This window comes from Melozone crissalis, unplaced genomic scaffold (assembly GCF_028551555.1).
Source record: "Melozone crissalis strain CALT ecotype California unplaced genomic scaffold, PUWL_Pcris_2 ptg000027l_1, whole genome shotgun sequence".
Lineage (NCBI taxonomy): Eukaryota > Metazoa > Chordata > Aves > Passeriformes > Passerellidae > Melozone > Melozone crissalis.
In genome coordinates, this window is record NW_026535805.1 from 24035725 (window position 1) to 24055943 (window position 20219).

A 20219-nucleotide genomic window follows, 5' to 3' on the forward strand; every position below is an offset into this window, starting at 1 on the left:
CATTTCTGTGAGTTTTCCCCTTTACTGTCCTGTAGCTCATAATTAGCAAGGTTTCAACAACATGGAAATGCAGCAATATTTCAGTTATAAATTGTTTTTAGACTGTATATAGCTTAAAGAATATTTCAGGATTCTTAAGGTAAAGGACACTCTGGAATTTCATATAACAAAATTGCTGTTAATTTTTAATCCATGCCAAATAATATTGCAGGAAGTGAAACATGTTTGTTAGTAGTGAGGGTAATAAAGCTCTCCCAAAATATCAAGCAAACTGACAGCTTTGAAAAAGTCAGAGATAACTTATTACAGAGAGGGGAAAATAAATATTTCTGGTATCAATTGGCATTTTCCTGCCAAGTTTGTGTTGGTCAAAGTGTTCGTTTACTTCTGAGTTCAATAGTTCTGCCTTCCTTGCATATCGTATGCGGGAAGGAGCCAGCAGCCCGTGGGGGTTGGAGGTGGTGTTTGCCTGGCGTGGGTGGGGTTGCTCCCCGCTGCCTTTGAGGCTGCCCTGTGTCCCCCGGGGCAGGTGACATCCAGGGGCTGCCCTGTGTCCCCCGGGGCAGGTGACATCCAGGGGCAGGGGCAGGGAGGGAGCGGCGCTGTCGGGAAGCGGCGGCACGCGCGCACCTGCCCGGCATCTGCTCGGGGCTCTGCACCTGCCCGCGCCTCTGGCACGCCCCAGCAGCAATGCCAGCTGCACATCTGGCCGGGCTGGCCCTGGAAAAAGGAGCAGATGGCTGTGTGCGGCTTCAGAGAAGCCAAGTGTTTGCTGAAATGAGCACTGAGAGGTGGATGCATTTGTAGGCGTGTGGCTACAGTGCTTTGCTGGACCTACTGGAGGTTTTCAAATTGCTATAGTAGAAATGTTCATCTGGAAGATGTCAGAAACAGCAAGAGCTGGTTTGTTCCCTTTCTTTTCAAGTGTATTCTTGATTGACATGGCCACTGTCCAGGGGTTAAAAGTCAAGACAGTGTCCAGTTCCTATCTGTTGCTTCTTCTATGACTTTGGTCAAATTGTTCAGTTTTTAGTTCTTGCTTGTGACACTAGTCTCAATAATATAAGTTTTTTAGCCAAAATTGCTGTGTGAAAGTGAACTTTTAATATATTAACATAAAGATTGATGTCACACATGTATTCTCCTCCCCTTCATCCTTGTTTTTCATTTGATGTTCACTGAGAAACAGCTGAGATGTGCTTGAAGGAACTTTTTCTGAAGAAATGGAGCTGTATTAAGAGAAAAGTGATAAAAGTACATTATAATATCCCTTTCCAGCATTATTTTTTAACATCCAAAGGCATCATCACTTCTTAAGACATTCTAATCCCAATGTTACATGTGAGGAAAGAACAAACAGGGACAATAAACACCAAATGTGTAAAGGTAGTTGTGTATTACCTCCAAAGAAAATTAGTGATTTATGGAGAGATTTAGTTAAATGTTCATAATCTCATCAGCATGTCAGCATGTTTAACTTTCTAGCAAAATCATACAATTGTGTGTTGTATTTGTACCCTGAGGCTCCAGTACAATAGAGGAATAGTTCAGCCTAGGAGCAATGGTAAGTAGTATTTTTCAATTACAGGAGGCTGAAAGCATAGTGGTGTTCTGCAGGAAGTTTATTTTGGCACAGCACCTTCTGCATTAAAAAAAAAAAAAGGAAAAAAAAAGGTATCCTTTGTTTTAAAATGGCTGGGTATCAGTTCCTGAGGCTGAAATGTTATCAGCAAAATGCCTGCAGAGTCCAATGCTGGCTGAAGGGCTGCAATGCCAAAGTTTGGCTTATTACAGAGCATGCATTTTCTTTAAAACAACATTCTTCTCTGTATTCAATAAGTCTTTAAAAATGGCCAAGTTACTGTCACATTAACTGTATCCCTGTTTATTTTTAATTTGCTCTGACATAGTGCTAACACAGGAAAATGTAGAATACTACCTGTAAATAATTTTATTTTCATTAAAAACCTAAATTTTGAGTCAGTTCTTGAATAGCTCAGAAGACCATCTTTATGCAACAGCTGTGTGCACCAAAGAAGGTTTCTCTAATTTCTCTGTATGCATTCATCTAAACCACAGCACGGGGTTGGCATTCTTGTGCAAAAGGCAGCAACTTTCAAGCTGTGTCTGGCAATTTTCCATTTTGAAAGGAATATGTGTTCTGGAAGTGGAAACTCTATTGTACCTTAGTTTCAGATGAAATCCTGGTATCTTGAACATCCCTGATCACAGGTTACAGTTTGTCAGTTCCCTTCACAGGTCATCTGAAATGCTGCTGCGTGACTCATTTGATTTGTCTTGGAGCTTGGGATTGTCATGAAATAGAAGCAGACAAGTTCTTCTTTTCCTTCTCAACCTGTGGACTTAACACCTAGAAAATTCCTTAGCCAGAGCTGTTTGCTGTGGCCCATATCACTTCAAAGGGTGAACCGCAGTATCAACAATCTTACTGTGCAGCTGCTTTGCAATACAAAGAAACTCAAGGGGGCGGGGGTGGGGGGGAATCTACAAAACCTATATTGCCCTGGCAAGCAATATTTGCTCTGCTAGAATTCTCTACACAAGGTGTCTTGGTTCAATGACAGTTTTATTTGAAGAGCTTATGACATGAGTAACAGTTGTGATCATGTTTCTGGAAGCTGCAGTGCTGCAGACATGCTAAATTTTGCCAGGTCAAATTCTGTGAAATTCACCAATCTTTCTGTTGTTTGCAGTGTGAAATAAATCAGACCCTTAAGAAATATAAACTCAATCAGCTTAAGAGAGGGGATGATCCTACATTAGGACAATTGAATAAACCTTGAACATCCACTCTGAATCTAGGGAGGAAAATAAAGAACACTGATTTTTAAGCTTAGCTAATTAAGCCTGGGACAATTGTAGCAGCAAACTGAGCAGTTGCAGGCCTAAGCAGCTGTCATTTGCCAGTGGGGTCTGAGGCTCTGGAAGGACAGACTGCATTAGCAAAGGCAGCCAAGCACACTCTGCCCAGTAATTCTGTTGGTGGCAGAATTTTTACACCTGAAACTGTGTTCCATGGACCAGTCCTATGATTAAAGAATCATGATTAATCTGTGGATAAGGACTTCAGGTCAGGAGTATGGTCAGGATGAGGCAGCAGCAAATGTAGACCCTCATTTTGAAGATTTTGGTAATGGAGCTAGACAGTGTAGAGTAGAATACAGAAATATATGGTGAAAGTCAGAAAGTAAAAGAGTGGAAAAAGTTTGGTGTTTTTAAGGCTTACAGTGGAAAGTTACTGGGAGAGAAGTGACCTTTTGCATGCTTTCTAAATTTTTTCTCTGTGTCCCCTAATAATGTTTGGATGTGTTGGCCAATTTCAGCTGCATTTGACAGAAATGTAGGAGTCTGAGAGAGCAATACTTACTGCTGGTTGTTTTAAATAGGCAGCAGGGAAGATGGAGAGGGCACTCTAAGTTGCCCAACAGGATGAAACTTTATTGTGGCATCACTTTTGTTAGGGCATCCATGTGAAAGGGAGACATTGCTACAGGCTACAAGTATTTTCAGAGTCCCAAAAAATAAAATGTATTTCCCTACCAACTAAATTCAATATTATCTATGTGTTGGAAAGGTGAGGAGATGTGAGGATAAGTATGTCACCAAAAACATGAGTAAATATTTAAGACACTAGAAATTAAAATCCATTCACAGTTGTAGAAGGGACATGGCTGCTGGCTGGGCTACAGTCAGATGGTTAGCTTGGTGACTATAATTCAAAATTGATGTCAGCATTCTGTAGAAGTCATAGGTACTGGGGACTGTCACTAGCACTTTAGATCAGAGTTGAGCAGTTGTGGCTAAAATAAGGGAAGTAATGTTATTTTAGTCTTTCTGCAGGTGTTAACGTGCTGTCCACTGAAGAATTGAATAAATAAGCTGAGAGGACAAAACTTCTTAATTGTGAAAGTAATTATCACAGAAGTGTCACTTATGCTGGGGTTTGTTGTGGATATGATAGAGATTTCTGATAAAAGCAACTGTTTATGAAAATTAAACAAGAAACAAGATGTAATCTTTTTGGAACTGAAGGAAATTTTTTCTAGTTGTGAATTGGTTAGCAGTAATACTTTTGTGTTATTATTTGTGCTTAATGGTGCATAATGGTAAAAGCAATATTTAATTTTTTTAAAAGTTTACTTCAGTGGTGGTTTTGGTTTAATGTAAATACAAGTGTTTTTCCACAGAGAGGTATCATTTTACATCAAAGTCCTGATAAAACACAGTAAATAAACTTTCCTGAACATATAAATACTAAACAATTGGGTTGTTTACAGCTAAATATTTACTTCAAAGTCTTAGAAGGGTTTAAAAACTGGTTTTTCTAGTTTCTGTTGCAGCCAATGCCCTCATAGGGTCTCTTCTCAATCCCCGTTTTCCTTTGCACACACCTTGTTTAAGCAGGAAGAGCTTAATTTAAGCCATAATCTTTCATCAGAATAAACCTTAGTCTGTTTTCAAAATACTGGCACTCCTCTCCCCCCTCAGTTTGACAGGGCCCAGCAGCTTGTTGCTTAAAGCTGACTGATGCCTAGTAAATGCACTATTTCACCAGCCCACCTCTGCAGGGTGACACTCCTGTAATTTACCAGCATTGCACCGGTGTAGGTATCCTTTTCTCAAGAGCAGAGAGTAGAGCTCCAGTGTGCAGGGGCTTTAGCATCCTTTGCCTGCTCCCACTGGGAATTTATAGTAATGGCTGAAGGCAAGACAGTCTGCTCCCTGTCTTGGGTTGAGGTTGTTTAGTGATGCTTCCCATTGCAGACTTGTCTCAGCTGAGCGTTCATCTCTATATTTAGAACATGGTGTGCCTTAGAGCTCTTGGCCTCAGTCAGGCAAAGCTAAGCCTGACTGTTCTAGTGACGAGTTCCTGAGATAGCATCTACCTGCTGCCTTTATTGCTCAAGCACAAATTGCCTATGGTTAAATATTTGATCATTTAAGATACAGGTGGCTGCTAGGAGAGTTAATGTAAGAAGCAGCAATGCTGATGATATACTGACCGAGTTCAAATGGATCTAAAAGGAGCTGGTTAAACCAGACAAGTACACAGATTTTGATCACTACCACTTGAATTCCAGCAGTTTATTGCATGGGACAAATTATATTGATTGATAACTATTGTTGAATTGATTAATTTTAACTGCCCTTGAGTGTTATGTTTTCCCTTTTATCACAAAAACAGGTGTGTTCTTTTATAGATGGGTGAGGAAGGTGGGGAAGGGAGGAGTGGAGAAATGCATTATGTAATTTTAAAGCTTTTTCTTTTAAAATTTCTATATCAAAATGTTAGCCATAGTCATGTCTTATGTATTCAACTTCACTACAGGAAGAAGGCAGCAGAACAGGAAAAAAGTAAACTCTAACCTAAGTAACAATTATTAATACAGACTTTTTACATTGAAAAGGGGCATGCCCAGGATGTTTTTGAAAATCCTACTAAAGGAACACATTTTAAATTAAATGTTGTATTTAGTACATTGAGATACAGAGGACATGTAAAATAGCACAAGTAAAGAACTGTGAAATTGTCATCATATATTTTCTCCTTGGTTTCGAGAAATTCAGGTGGTGAGATGGCTTTGCTGTTGTCTGCTGACATCTGGCATGTTCAGATACCCTCACTTTTCAACTGCCATAGAACCTATTTATCATTTTGACAGAATTTGAGGCTTTTAAACTCCAATCAGTTGAGGGGCAAATGACTTTTTTAGTATGCTCCTGGAAATAGTTTGTGCAGCTTTCAAAATGCATAGAATAAGGTTTACACATCTATCAAAAACTCCCTTCTGAATCTACAAAGAGGACTAATAGTATTTCCTTAAACATAAAAGTCTTTTTACATCCTGATTATTTTTTCATTATTATTTCATTAGATTAAATTTGAAGTGGAAGTGTGCATTTCACATACAAGATCCATGTATTTTCTCTTCCTGTAAGTTAAAACTCTTCAGCAGGATGTGCAGTCTTGGTCTAGACTTGCAAAGTGCTGCTGTGAGCAAACACCTTCCACCCTGCCAGGCCTCTTTCTGTCACCAAAGCACATGCACACAGCCACAGAGATTGGCCTGAACTCAGTGATATAAGTCTTCTAGCAAAGAGATTTCTGAAATTGTTAGAAAAAAACTTCATGCATAGTGTTGTGTAGCACTTTTCTTGCTCTTTTCAAGTAGCTTACCCAGTTCAGATCAAGCCTCTGATATCAGTAACCTCTGCTGCAATGATGCTAGAGGACTGGGAACTTTTGAGTTCTGAGTCTTCAAACAGGAAAAAATTCACTTTTTCCCCAAGTGCTGGGAGGGTGGGGAGCTGCCATTGGGAGGCTCAGCAGCAGGCCCAGAGCAGAGGCAGCTGGTGCAGGAGGAGCAGTTCTCACACAGTCCCTGTGTCTCTCACACAAATGTCATCAGTTGGTGGTAGGAGTAGCAGCAGTGAGATCACAGGGCTGCATCTCATGTGGTTCACTGGGGTCCTGAGTTTATAGAAATGGTAAAAAGAATGGACACAATTTCCGAAAGGAAGTAATCTCTAGGGTGTAATGCCCTGCAAGACAAGACTTCTTTTCTTTTGGAATTTTCCTCTTCTCATCATGACATCTTAACCTTGCAGACACCAAGCAGTTGTGAGCATTCCCATGGCAAGGCCACTCTGTGGTTTGCCATGTGCACAGTCTCATTGTTACAGACTCACTGTGCTTTCATTTTCTTTGGTTTTCATTGCCAGACATGGAAAATAGAAAATACCCTTCAGTCAATGTATTTCCTATCCTCTTAAAATAAAGAAATCACTGTTGATAGCTCTTGCATTGGTCTTGCTCATAATAATTTCCATTAAAACACCACGCCTTACCTGATATCCCTCACACACACACACACACACACACACACACAAACCCTCCACCCCCCAATACTAAAGTGCTTTAGGAAAGTCTTGGACTGATATCCCTAGACAATGAAGTCTTCTAACCATAGAGGCTCTCACCAGCAACATTATTTTATCTTTTTGGTCACTATGTCTCAAGTTTAACTGAAAAGAACACAACTAGGGTTGTAAATGATGTGGACACACACCGTAGCAGATCTTTAGGTTTGATCTGGTGATCAGAAACAATCTAGTAAATGCAATGTGAGATTCTCAGCTGCACCATGATAAGTGATTGTGTGCACTCTAGCCGTTTACTTCAGTACAAATACTGGTTCACTTAAACCACATTCCTCTTTCAAGTACCCTTCAACATCGTTAAACAGTTTGCAAACCCCTGCTTTACTTGCCAGAGCAAGAGAGTTATGAGTGTGCATGTAGTTCCTAGTCTCAGCTGGCAAAATGGTAGCTGACATCTGGAGGCAATAACTTCCTGAAACTCCATGGCCTTATCCCCTACTGAAAGTACATTTATTTTAAAGGGAGGGTAGGAGAGAGTCTCGAGAGTCTCCTTACTCTAATATGAAATGTCATGATCAGAAAAATATGGATCTTTCATTTTCTAAATGATTGCTCTAATTCTAGTGGGAGGTGTCCCTGCCCATGGCAGGAGCTTGAAATTAGATGAACTAAAAAGATGAACTTTAAGGTCCCTTTCAACTCAAACCATCGTACAGTTCTGTGAAATTAGCTTGTGTTGTCTGCATTTGTCTGGATGCCAGTGGTTGTCGCCAGTTGTCTGCACTGGATGAATTTCAGCTACTGACTGTCATGTTGGGTCAGTGCCCTGGTGGTGAGCCTGATGCCTTTCCAGGAATCACTAGAGGCAAAATAAGTTCTTCCCAGAGGGCTCTGAACCTCCCTGCCTGGCATCTCCCCGCCTGCAACTTCATATCTGAGTCCTCTTCTGCTTTTGCATTTTGCAGAAAGCAGCTCATGGAGATGCACCTTGTATCTTCAAGTCAGCTTAACAGAACCCTACTGCCCCTTGTCTGTGGCAGGGGAGAGCCCCATCACAGAAGTCAGCTTCACCTAGTCAAATTTTGCAGCAGACCTCAGCTCATTGTATAATAGTGCAGAAAAACTAATTCCTTCACCAGGGTCTGGCTCTATTCTCCAAACGATTTATGATTTTCATTCTTGGAAGAAGCTTTGTAGCTCTTTTTTGCTGGCAAAGTTTTCCTGATTTTGTTATGTGGGCCTTAGGAAGGAAAAATTGTGATTCATTAGTACTACATTTCACTGATTTTGCTTGTCATTTTTTAAAACATAAGGCACTGATGCTGTATGTTTATACCTTTAAGTCTTTTGGAGATCTTTCAAGGTGTAATATGTAGTAATAATGGCCAACCCTTTCCATTGCATTTCAGACAAATAGTTCACACCTCTGCAGGAGCTAGGACTAAGACAATTTGAGTCACTTTTTGCCTTTTCTGTGCTAGACTGTTTTGGTTACTCCATTCCTGAGTATATCCCTACCAGATACTCCATTTCTGGTATAATTTATACCCTAAGGGTACACCAGCTACCAGGGATTACAGCATGGATGGCCACACTGTTATGAATCTCTCCTGATCCTGACAGACTGCTGTGGAACAGACTGGAAAAGGCATTGCCCACTGAGAGCTTTGTACTGTTTAAACAATACTTAAAGTTAGAGTTTCCCCATACTGGATTCAAGGTTTTTATATTTTGCTGTCCTCTGCCACAACAGGATGTTAAATTCACACATGGAGTTTATCTTGGCTGTGAGTTTTAATTGTCTTGTTGAGCTTCTCATTTTGCATTTTCTAAATGAGGTCACACGATTCCAGTATTTCTTCTGGAGACATCCAGGTTGAAGTGAAATAATTTGACTTTTAGATTACAGTCAAAGGAAATTCTGGAGTGTTTAAAATAAAAGCTGGGGTACAAAATAAACTTTGTTCTGTCAAATGCTGCAATTTAAATGATATCTAAACACTGTAACATTTCCGGGGTAAGCAAACTCTGGAAGGTCAGTGGATCACTGTACACATCAGTTTGTACTCCCAGTTCATGTTTTGCATTCCACTAACAGAACTTTTTTCTCTGCAGAGCTGCTAATGCTTGAAAAATACTGGGGGGGCCATTTATTTTGTCTTTCCATTTACATTTTGAATGTATTTGTCTTAAAAACTTGAATGAGATGCTGTATTTGTTAAACTTCACTTTTTCCACTTTATTGAATAAAACTAGATACAGAACCGTCAGACAAATTGTGCTGTGGAGTCAAGGACCATCATTGTCACAACAGTGGGACAGCTGACCATTTTCTCTGCTGCTTGTGTGTTTATATGGGGTACGAAAACCATATGACGTGGCTCATATTTCCTCTGTGTGTGTGTGTATGTGTGTGTGTGTGTGTGTGTGTATTCCCAGCTGGCACAGGTGGACTCCAGGGCTGTACACCTGGGTGCTGTCCTTATCCGTGGCCTTACCACGCTGCTCATGGCCAACAGTGCCTGTGGCTTTCCATTCAGGATGGATGATCTGATGCCTTGGGCAGTGTTTGATGGAAAACTTTTTCAAGAAAAATACCAGAAGGCACACCGAGGTTGCTCTGTGGAAGAACTTTTGGAAGGCAATGTAAGTAATCACTTCCTTTTAGTTCTGCATCCTTTGTAAAAATGTACCTGTCTGTTTTGTTGATTGGTTTTGTATTCATATTTACACTTCCCCCTTTTCTTTGTATTTTTTCTTCACTCTCTTATTCCTTTTTCATTCTCTCCACAAAAAATAATTTAAAAAAAAAGTAGAAATACTGAGCTTATGAAGGAAGCTGTAATTTTACCTTTAATTTTGTTCCCACTACTCAGAAAATAATAGAAGGAAAATAGTTGTCAATTTCAAAAATGAAAATGCCCACGATAGTTTTCTAGTACTGAGATATTAATGAGATCTTTCTCCCATAAGATTTTAAGCAACATATTAAGAACACCTTTAAAAAACCAAATATTTAAGAGTGATATTTTTAAAGGCATTAAGGAACCTAAATTTTGAGATGAAGGTTTGGCAAATTCAAAGAAGAACTTCAAATCAGAAGAAGGTACATTCTTTTAGAGTAGGTAAATATGGGTATTTCTTTTAGAGTCGCACCAAGTACCTTCCTGTATCTCTAAGTACTTATTTGGTTCTCAGTCCCACTTTATCTTACAAATCTGGAGCTTTATAAGATTTGCAAGCTATGTTACCAGAAGAGCAGTGTGATTTCAGACCTGTCTGGGCAGGGAGTGCTGCTGAGCACTGTGCACTGCTCAGGGGCAGCATGGCCAGGCTCACAGGTGGGGTCTGCTGGGCTCAGTGCCAGACTGTGCTGATGCACTGGGGAAGCCTCAAACCAGACCTGCCTTGTGCCCCACCAGCACAGAATATGTGGAGAGATGCTTGGGTGGATCTGTACCCATCTGGGAAGGTAGCTCTAAAGACCTTCAATGATGTGTCTTTCTCAATTAACATGTCTGAAAAGCCTGTACCATTTAATTACTTTTGAAAATCTTACCTTTGAAATGCTTTTACCTGCTACTGAACGTATCACTTGAGGTTGAATTAATTGCAGAGAAAAAGTGTTTCAGTTTTGATTTATTTTAATCTTACGCATCAGTGCCAGTTATTTTTATATAACTGGTTATCTTTTTTGATTTTGTGTCCAGCTGCATACCGTGCTGGTCTGGAGTGAGGAGTGCAGCTCTTGTGAGTGGGTGGAATGAACATGCTTTTAGCATGAAGGAGGAGAATAATCCTTTCCATATGTGTTCAATCATATGATTAGGACCATAACCTCTATCCAAATCCTGTGGTTTCTATTAATTGGTCTGTTGATTTCAGTAGATTTTGGATTGGGCTAATGGTTCATCCAGGAATTTCATGTAGGACTTTTACAAAACAATAGAGGGTTTAAAGAATAAATGGGGAAATGTTAAAGTATCCAAAATTAAATTGATACTTGTTTTCCTCTTGGGTAGAATTCAGGTTAGTGGATAACTTTGACAATAAAAATTTAAATCTGTACACCTTTTATATTAATTGAAACAGATATTTTTAAATGTGTCATGTAGTATGTTTTAGCTAACATTTTAAAATCTTGTGTTAGTGTTGGAGTTCTATTTTATTCTGTTTTATAATGAAGATGAAGAAAGATCTTACTTTCCTAGAACTGAGTTAGAAATATGTTTGGTCAACTGAAATATCTAGGTTAGAGTTTTTTAAAGCCTGATGCTCTGTTTTAAACAAACTCCAGATAAACTGTTCTGTTGTGAGGAAGAATACTCTAGCTATGTGAACTTTCAGAGTAGTTTAAATACCTTTTTCTTTTTAGGTACAATTTTATGGTACATATATGGCAGAGATATGTACCCAGACTAATAGCTTTCAGCTTATCAGTTTGAGGCAAGAATCTGTTCTGGGGAGAATTGCCAAGAGATGCCAGTTTGCTTGGGAACACTGGCAAGGGAACAAGTATATGTGATTGGTTTTTCCTCTTATTATAAGTTCAACTTTAATAAATAAAAGTGGTACTTAGTTCCTGGCAGAGCTTAATGTACTGCTGGAAGCCAAGATCTTTCAGCACTTGTTTGTTAACAATCTAACCTTGAGCACCACCAATCTAATCTGGTGATAGTGACAGTACTGTATGCAGAAAAGAAGTTATTGTACGTGGTATGTTTTGTTATGGAAAAGAAAAAATATAGGAAAAAGTTATTCCTTTGGTTGTTCAGTGCTTGTCTCCTAACTCCTAAGGTCCCTTCTCTGTTATCTGGACAGTTGCATTACTTCAGGCACTTGAGGCAATCTCAGAATCAGTGTTGTTTTCAATCTGATAGGCTTAAATACAGTTAATAGGTTTCTGACAATTACAGTGGAAATACAATCCTGGTTAAATATTTACATGTGTATCAAAAATTTTGAACATCTTAGGGTTTGCTTCCTACCTTCCTTTTGGTTCTTATACCAAAAGAAGAAAACGTGTACACTAAATACAGTTGATATTTTTGTGGGCAAGTTTTTGTGTAGCTCAGCTCTTTGTAGCCTAACAGCTGTTAAAGATAAAAAAATGGACAGCTTGTGATAAGAATAAAAATAGAGCCATCTTGTTTTTTTACAAAATTATGCTAAGCTCATATTATGCTAGTTCTGTTTTTCAAAACTGTAATCATATTAGTTTGTTTATCCACACAGAAAATTGGCTATAATAGTCTCATAAAGAAGTGAGGCAATGATATTATCACTTTATTAGCCTTTTTATTGTGCTTCTCACTAATGAGTATGTTCATGGTCAATTTTTTTAAATTAAAACCAAATTACATCATGGGGTCGGCATAATTGATGTTTTGTTCTTTTCTGATCTCACTTTTCATCCAATCTCCATACATTCTGAGTTTATTCTCCCAGGAATAAAATGAAAGGTTTTTCTCTGTGTTCTTCACAGGCTAGACCCAGATTGTATGGTAAAACAAAATTTTTAAAAAATCTGTGAGTTTTAGTCAAGTCTCTCTGAAGATGTTTGTTAACTCCAGAAATGTATTAGGGAAGTTAGGGAAGTTCTCAGCAGAGTTCATTCAGGGAGTCAGACTCTACCTTTAATTTAAGAAACCTCTCTAGTTACTGCAGCCTTGCTACATAGATTCTTTTACCTTATCCTGTCATCTTCAAAGGGAAATGTCATCCTGTAAAAATCAGTTCAGTTTTATGAAAATAACAAATTATTATATTATTCTAAAATCTCTCTTTTCCTAATCCTCTTCATTGTGTAGTAAATCCCACATGCCTGGTACCAAAAAGAAAAAAAAAAAATACATTCTAAGATCTGTCACTTTTTCAAAGCTCACAGAAATCAGAGAAAGTCAAGGATGTAGCACATCTCTCAATATTGCACCCTTATTTAGCTTCAGCTTGTCCTTTTGACAGTAGATTTTTTTATCACACTACAAGGTAAACATTTGAATTTAATTCCCCCCTTTCTTTTTAGACTGAGTTATATTTTATCAGCCAGGAATTGGGGCAGATGTATTACTGTTGGGTAAGTTCTGTTGGGAATGTATGAGATTAAGAGACAGATTCTAACTGGTGTGTTTCCCATGAGTTCATCAGTCCTTATCTGGAAGCTTTAACCATCTCTGCCTGAGGTATTGCAGATGGAAGTCTAGTTAAGGGTATCTACAGGTGCAAGGTCATAGAATAGGACAGGACAGCAAGGGATTTGCAGATGTGAGCAGAGAAGGAAAAGCTGCTTCACTGAGAAAGGGGAAAGCATTTTTTCTGCACCCCTACTCACTCCTCCAGGTATCCACATTTAATATTAAATGTTCAAACTTTATTTCCTGTTAAAGTGTGAACCAGATCTACCAGCTTCATGCATGCACAAGTGTGGCTAAGACAAGTCTTATAGTTGTTGTTAATGTGTTTAATTTGTGCTACACCTGAAGAAAGAAGAGCAGAAGAGTCATTGATTTTTAACTGTGTTTTCTGCAGGAGTCTTTGTACACACCCTTCCAGAATCTGAAATCTCTCATTTGCAAGATTTGCATGGCAAAGAACAGAACAATACAGAGCAGACCAAGAGGGAATGAATTAGCAGGTTAGCATTGTGTGAATTTTCTCAATTAAGTTAATATATAGATGAGCTAAATTATCCTTCAACAGCAGCAGCAATTACATAGGCAGGCCATCAAGCTAAGTAAATTTGAAGTTCTTTCTCCAAGAAGCAATGAAAAGATCTAAGAAAATATTTACTCTTTTTAGCAATTTATGTGGATTTGATTACCCAAGTTTATGTAGAATAATATTACCATCTAGGTACATAGCTAGTGAGATATGTGCAATAAGTATCATCAATTGACAGAAACATCACTATTTATTCAGTGACTAAAGATATTTTTATAGGAGAAATTGCCCAGCTTTTTCTTTCAATCCCTCAGGGGAGCTATTTAACATTGATAACTGAAGGTCAGAATGAGGCATTGAAGATTAAATACTTCTTATTGCATTCGCTGACACATTTCAAAATAGAAGAGAGCTTTTGGGCAATTTGAAAAACTTCGCTTTCTTGCTTAAGATCTTGCTATTTCACCCAGCTTTACAGCACAGTTTGCTAAAGAACTCAGTTTGCAAATTTGTTTTCCCTACCTGAGCTGCCTGACTTTTGGGGTAAAAAACATCCAAAAAGTTTTTAAAATCAATCACATATCAGCCTGAATGTTGAGGCTTCAAGACTTTGAAATAATTTACACTGAATCTCAGTGTTTATGCTCATATTATATTTATTACCTGCCTAATACCTGATCAGTTATAATGTCTGTGAGGATAAAAATTACCCCTTCAGAATTCCTTGAGCAAATTACGACAGACAGAATTATATTCTGCTAGTTCAGTACTTTGCATTATGTGGCAGCAATACTTCTGATGTGGCTTCACAACAAGCTCATCCTGGACACTCAAAATTGAGGATATCTGTTGGTGATTTATAATACCAGACCTTGGTAGCATCTGCTTTTCCTTGAGAGCTATATTTAACCATTTTAATTATGATTTGTGATTCCAATTTGGAGAGGGATTTCTGTTTGTTTTAATGACTGCAGTCTCCAAATCTGTGTCATAAAATTTTGATCTGGTTTCTAAATACACTTGTTAACAGCTTGTAATCATGATGTGCATAGATGGAAATGAGGACAAGAACCATGCTTGTTAGGCTGACTTTAGCTTGGAAAGATCGTAATTGTGCTTGAGTATTTTGGCACAGAGCTAAGAAATACTGTTTCCTGAAAAAGAATACACTGTCCCTCTTTTTCTCCATTTAATCTTACATATTGTCAGAGTTGCTCAGTGCATACGGTTTTTCCGAAGAAGAACAAAGAGATTTTAATCCCAGGTTCCAACAGCCACACAGAAGTCATGTTGTTTCTCCATATCACAACCAGATGAGGGAGTTCACACAAAGACATCTGCAATCCCAAGGTAAAAAATGGGTGCATGTTTGTGGGTTTGGAATTGTCCCTACCACCAGTATAACAGCTCTGTGTCTACCTGCAGTTCATGTTTATGTGTGCAGTAACCCTCCAGCAGTCAGCAACAAAACTTGCATTGATGCTTTAAGTTTTAGCTTTTATATTTTTCAGATTTTGTGCTGCTTTAGTATCTAGTTCTGAGTTTCATCTTAAGGCTTGGTAAGCTCTCTTCACAGAGTAGGTAGACAGAACAAGTCCTTTTCCAGCTAGGGACCAAGGACAATCCATACTAGTCTCGGGCCCAAAGCATAAACAATGTGGACAGAAGAGAGAAAACAAGAAGGATGGGACTTCATAACCTAAAGCTGTAATTGGACAATTAACTCCAATATGCTAATGGACCAAAACTTACAAAAATGTGAGACCTCATGACCGGTCATCCATTTTTGTGACCATTTTGGGTTCATCTTGGGTGTAGTCCTGGCTGGGCTCTTGTACTGCCCAAGGTGTATCCATTGAGGCCTTTTAAAAAATACCTGCTTCATCCTTTAACTCTGTCTAGCCTCTGTTCTAGGTCAGCTTTCGCAAGGCATCAGCATCAGTTACACAGTTTTGTATTGCCCCTTGCAAAAACCGACTCTGCAGGGTGAGATGGAGTGTAGCACTGTAATCTGCAGTCATCTTCTACTCACAGTGTTCTGGGAAATAAGCTTTCATGTGGTATTTGTAATTTTCATGCTTGGTCTCAGCTGAACTGTGTTTAAAATTGTAACAGTTCTAAAACAAATTGGCACAGCTGCACAGAAATGTGTCTGAAGTCTTTAGCTGCAGATCTTGGTTCATACTTCAACAAAACCCTCAAGCATATGAATAAAGTTAAACACATTCTTAAGTGGTTTTCTAGATCAGGGTCCCTGCTTCCAGGTCACTGCCTAAGTGATACAAATGCAAGTTTTGTCTTGCCTTGGCATTAATCTTAAATCATTCACCAGTCTCACTTCTTGAAAAGAACAGACATTTCAGCGAAACACCACAGTGGATAACACTGTTGAGCTGAGTTAATTCAGTTTTACTTCCTCGTTACTGTGAGTTGAAGCACATACATGTAGATTAAAGAAAATAAGGAAGAGAGGTGTCTAAAAAACATCAATTATTTTATTAAGTCTGCAGAACCTGAATTTATTTTATATTTCCAAGTGAGGTTTCAAATAAGATCACTGATTAGGAAAGATAAATAAAAAATAGATACAGTGAATTCTTAAATGTGTTTCAGCTGCCACTGTTGAATGCTTCAGAGTAAGATAATATCATTTGATTCATAAATAATATTATTTGATCCTCTATGTAAAATATAAAGGTAAAATATAGAGTATGTATGCTGACCATATGCAAAACCCAAACTGGTCATTGTTACCAGTTCTTGACCATCTGAAGAAACCTGATATTCAGGGGTCAGATAATCTCTGACCAGCTCCAGAGATTTTATGGCTAGGTGTATTCCACAAAGTATGTTCCACAGTAACTGTGCTGCTGTGTTATAAATGTCTTTCAGTAGCATTATTTAAACATCTTGGCTTCTTCTACACTATCCCTATTTCTTACCCTCAGGACACTCTTAAAACATGATCCCATAACTGCAGTTAAATTGCCAGTATTATAAGTGAAACAGGTTTATTGGAAAAATACATCTGTCCTTATAAAAGAGCCCTTCAATGTTTTAGAGCTCCTTTTAAAGTGATCTGCCAACATGACTCATTTTGGCAAAATTCTTCTATTAAGTTTGCTAATATTAGCACAGGTATTTGGGTTACTTCTCTATGTAGCTGTTGTCTGTTACATGTGTGTCTCAGCAAAGAGACAGAAAAAAAGAACAGCCATTTTCTGTTCATGGTAGCTTATGTGATAAAACTCCCTGGTAATAATACTGATATCTATCTATCCATCCTCTATGTACCTTTCCATGGCACACTGTTATGGCTCCCACTGTTGCAAATAATACACAAATCATTGGATTAAATACAGTAAAAAGTAATGGAACAGTAACCATGGGACCCATATCTTCTGTATCGGGAGTGTATATAATGATTAGGCAGCCTTTGCTCTCTCTTATCAGTTAATGTTTAAGAATTCTGTGACAATGTCTCAGCTTCAGCAGTGGAGGAAAGGGTGCCTCCACCAAGAAAGCATCAACCTGAGAAGCAGTGGCATTTCTCTGGGAGGATGGCTGGAATGCCCTCAGGCAGAACAAGAACTGGACTCAGGCATCCTTCGTTACATGGCCAGTGGTAGCTGCTGTACCCAGCTGCTGTGCTGTATTTTGAGTGCCGGGAATTCAGCTGTGGCTTTTTCTGCATTTTGGAAAGGTTGGGGGTGGAAGGGGGAAGGGGTGGTTTGTTCGATTGTATTAATTTAACTTCTCTCCGTAAATTTCTCGGCTGTGTGTTACAAATGGACTAAAGCACATCTGTGTTACTCAGAGCAGGACATCTAAGCCTCAGGAAGATAGATTTTCCCTTAATATTTCTTGTTTGATAATTCATGGATTTTAGGTTTGTGGCTGCAACACCACACCACAGCCCATATACCCTATTGGTAGACAAACTTCATTAATTACAAGTTAAGACCACTAATACATTGGTTTTTACATCACAATGTTAACTCAATCTATAAGAACCTAAAAATAAACTGAGCATTAAGAACTATGGAAACCACTGTTAATTATCCATTTCTTCACAGAATGTAATTGCATCAAAAGGGTACAGTCACTTCAGTTTTAGCACACTGTAAAACACATAACTGCTGATAATACAAGCAGCCTCTCATTTGCAAGGTACTGAGTCAAGTCTTCCATACTGGTGCTGCTTTCAAGCATGCTTCTGATTAATAGGATTTTGGTAGAACTGTAATGCAGATGGGACCTGGTAGAGCTTCAGTGCTGAGAAAAGATTAAATTTACATTGTGGGTGCTGCTTTGCTAATAGAGGTCTCTAACTAAACAGCATATTATCCTTACCTGAATTCATATAGTCAGATCTACCAGGCACAGATGAGATACACTATCCCAACCCATTAGCTGGACTAGGCTTGAAAGTTACAGTCACCCAAGAGTTTTAAAAAGAGCCACCATGCACTTTATCCTCCAGGATCTCAGAATACATGCATGCATACATACATAATTACACACCAATTGAAGAGGGACATGTATTTTTTTAAGATATGTATAATTGTAGCTTTTCTTGCATGCTATCTTAATAAGCCCTTGTTTTTTGCTTTAATGTTCACTGAATGATTTAATTCCTCTCTTACTCTCTCCAGGTAGAGGATCAGGGCATCCACATGGGAGGAGGTATCACAATCCTCCTCAGTAAAGAATTCATGTCTACAAGTGGCAAATGGGATGATGGAATAATTGCCACTGGGATCATTTTTGTTTATTCATGCTTTCACCTGTTTTTGTGAACTGTGCAGAGTAACTGGACAGTGTAACTGTGGAGAAAATCACACAAAGCTGAGGTTGTTCAGCTTGTTAATCATTTATCATGTAAGGTCTAAGCTTGTTATGAGACCAGAATCACCAAAACTTAACTTACAGCTACCTGAGGCACAATAGCATGCCAGTATAGCTACATTGTTTGGTCCATTTGACAAGAGAAAGTCTGAATTGTTTTTTATAACGTTGTGAGATATTCCTGAGTGCAAATTTAAGACTTAAACTATAATTTTTGCATATTTTTGTAATAGTTGTTTATATTACAATACTTTCCTCACCATGAATAATGTGTGATGTCTATGCTGTATTGTGGTTTATGTCTTGATTGTGGATTATATCTGTGTTTTAAGGGTTATACCATTGTTTCTGAAACCCTGAAAAGTTTGAAACATGACATCACTGCTGTAAGCATCATCTGCCAATGAAACAATGTGACTTTTTTGTAAAATGTAACACTTTTTTACAAAGGAAAAAAGTTTCTTTTACATTTGATACTTTTAGTTAAGGAACTTTTTATATTTTTTTCAACTGAGTAAGGAATCTATCATGCTCTACTTCTATAATTAATAAATATATTTTTCATACTCTGTATATAGCAGCAATCCAACAATAAAAAAGAAATAAGGATTTCTAGTTTTATTTAAAGTATGAGCCGGCACCATTTCACACAACACTTGTGTCTTGATTTGTGTTTCAGGAAATGCACTGTCATCATAGGGGTATTCCTGCTTCCTTTTTCAATTGATTTTCCACTGACTGTAATTGTAGTATCATTTTTTTTACTATCATTTTTATCCCTCCCCGACAAACCTTTTGAAATAATGTGGTCTGAATTTTATGGAGACTTCTCTGGTTTCGGGGATCTCATGATGTGTAATAGTGCATTTTAAAAGAATGTGATTTTGTGCCAGAATTTGTTGGTAATTCCCTCTTCAGGCTTTGATATGAGAAAAGATGTCTGTTATCCTCAATAAACAAAGTTAAATAAAGTCAGAGTGGGAGTTTTGCTGTGCTAGCTGTGGTATGAATTGTTGGTAATAATTACCCTGATTACTGAAGAATTGATAACATCTCTGTGAGGTTGTTTTTCTTCCTAATGTTAGACCACAAGGAGAAGCTGCTTATTATTATTATTTCCAAGCCAGAAAAATTTTTTCCCACCAGGAATAGTAGAGGGAAAGCAGAAGCATGAAGCTGAAACACAGAGGTGATGCTTTCCTGTCTCACTGAACTTTGAATTGTTCACAATATCACAAAGCGTATGGACTCTAGAAAGAAATCATATCAGAGAACATGACCATAAAGGTTCCAGTTTAATAGGGTTTCCTTAATATGTGGACCACAGGGTTGTTTTGAATGGTTACTAGAATAGAGGACAAACAGACATGGATTTGAAGTGAAGGAACACTTCAAAGAAGTGAAGTAAAGAAAGCTGTTCTGCTGTACTGCTTAGTCTTCTCTAGCCTGTGCACTGGGTAGCTGCCTTTCATCAAATATTCGCTGAAATTGTGGTTTGATTTAATAGCTTTATGTGTTCTCCTTCTGGAAGGGGATCCAGAGAGCATTCCATAGCATCAATAACTTAGTCAGTGACTCAGCAGAAATTGTGGCATGGTCATTGTGAGAGAGTGACTGACAGGAGCACATCTATCAGCTTTCCTCTTCATGTATCCTTCCTCTCAAATTGCTTTGCTCATTTGTGACACCATCACACTGGGAATCTGAATCTGGGCTGAAGAAAACTCTGAAACAATGAGTTAATCTTACGATGTCATGGCACTGCAATTATCAAAACTTATAGTTTGTGCCTCTTTTATAAAACAGGA

The 20219-nt window shown here is 38.3% G+C and overlaps 1 protein-coding gene across 1 annotated transcript in view; it reads left to right on the forward strand.

The window, feature by feature from the left end:
- Nucleotides 1–19348, forward strand: part of FAM120B (family with sequence similarity 120B) — a 48290-nt gene extending 28942 nt beyond the window's left edge. The window contains exons 7-10 of the mRNA XM_054280463.1: nucleotides 9343–9549; nucleotides 13432–13537; nucleotides 14773–14913; nucleotides 18219–19348. Of these exons, the coding sequence (XP_054136438.1) occupies nucleotides 9343–9549; nucleotides 13432–13537; nucleotides 14773–14913; nucleotides 18219–18271 (507 nt within the window). The 3' untranslated portion in view covers nucleotides 18272–19348. The remainder of the gene's footprint in view (nucleotides 1–9342; nucleotides 9550–13431; nucleotides 13538–14772; nucleotides 14914–18218) is intronic.
- Nucleotides 19349–20219: the final 871 nt, after the last annotated feature.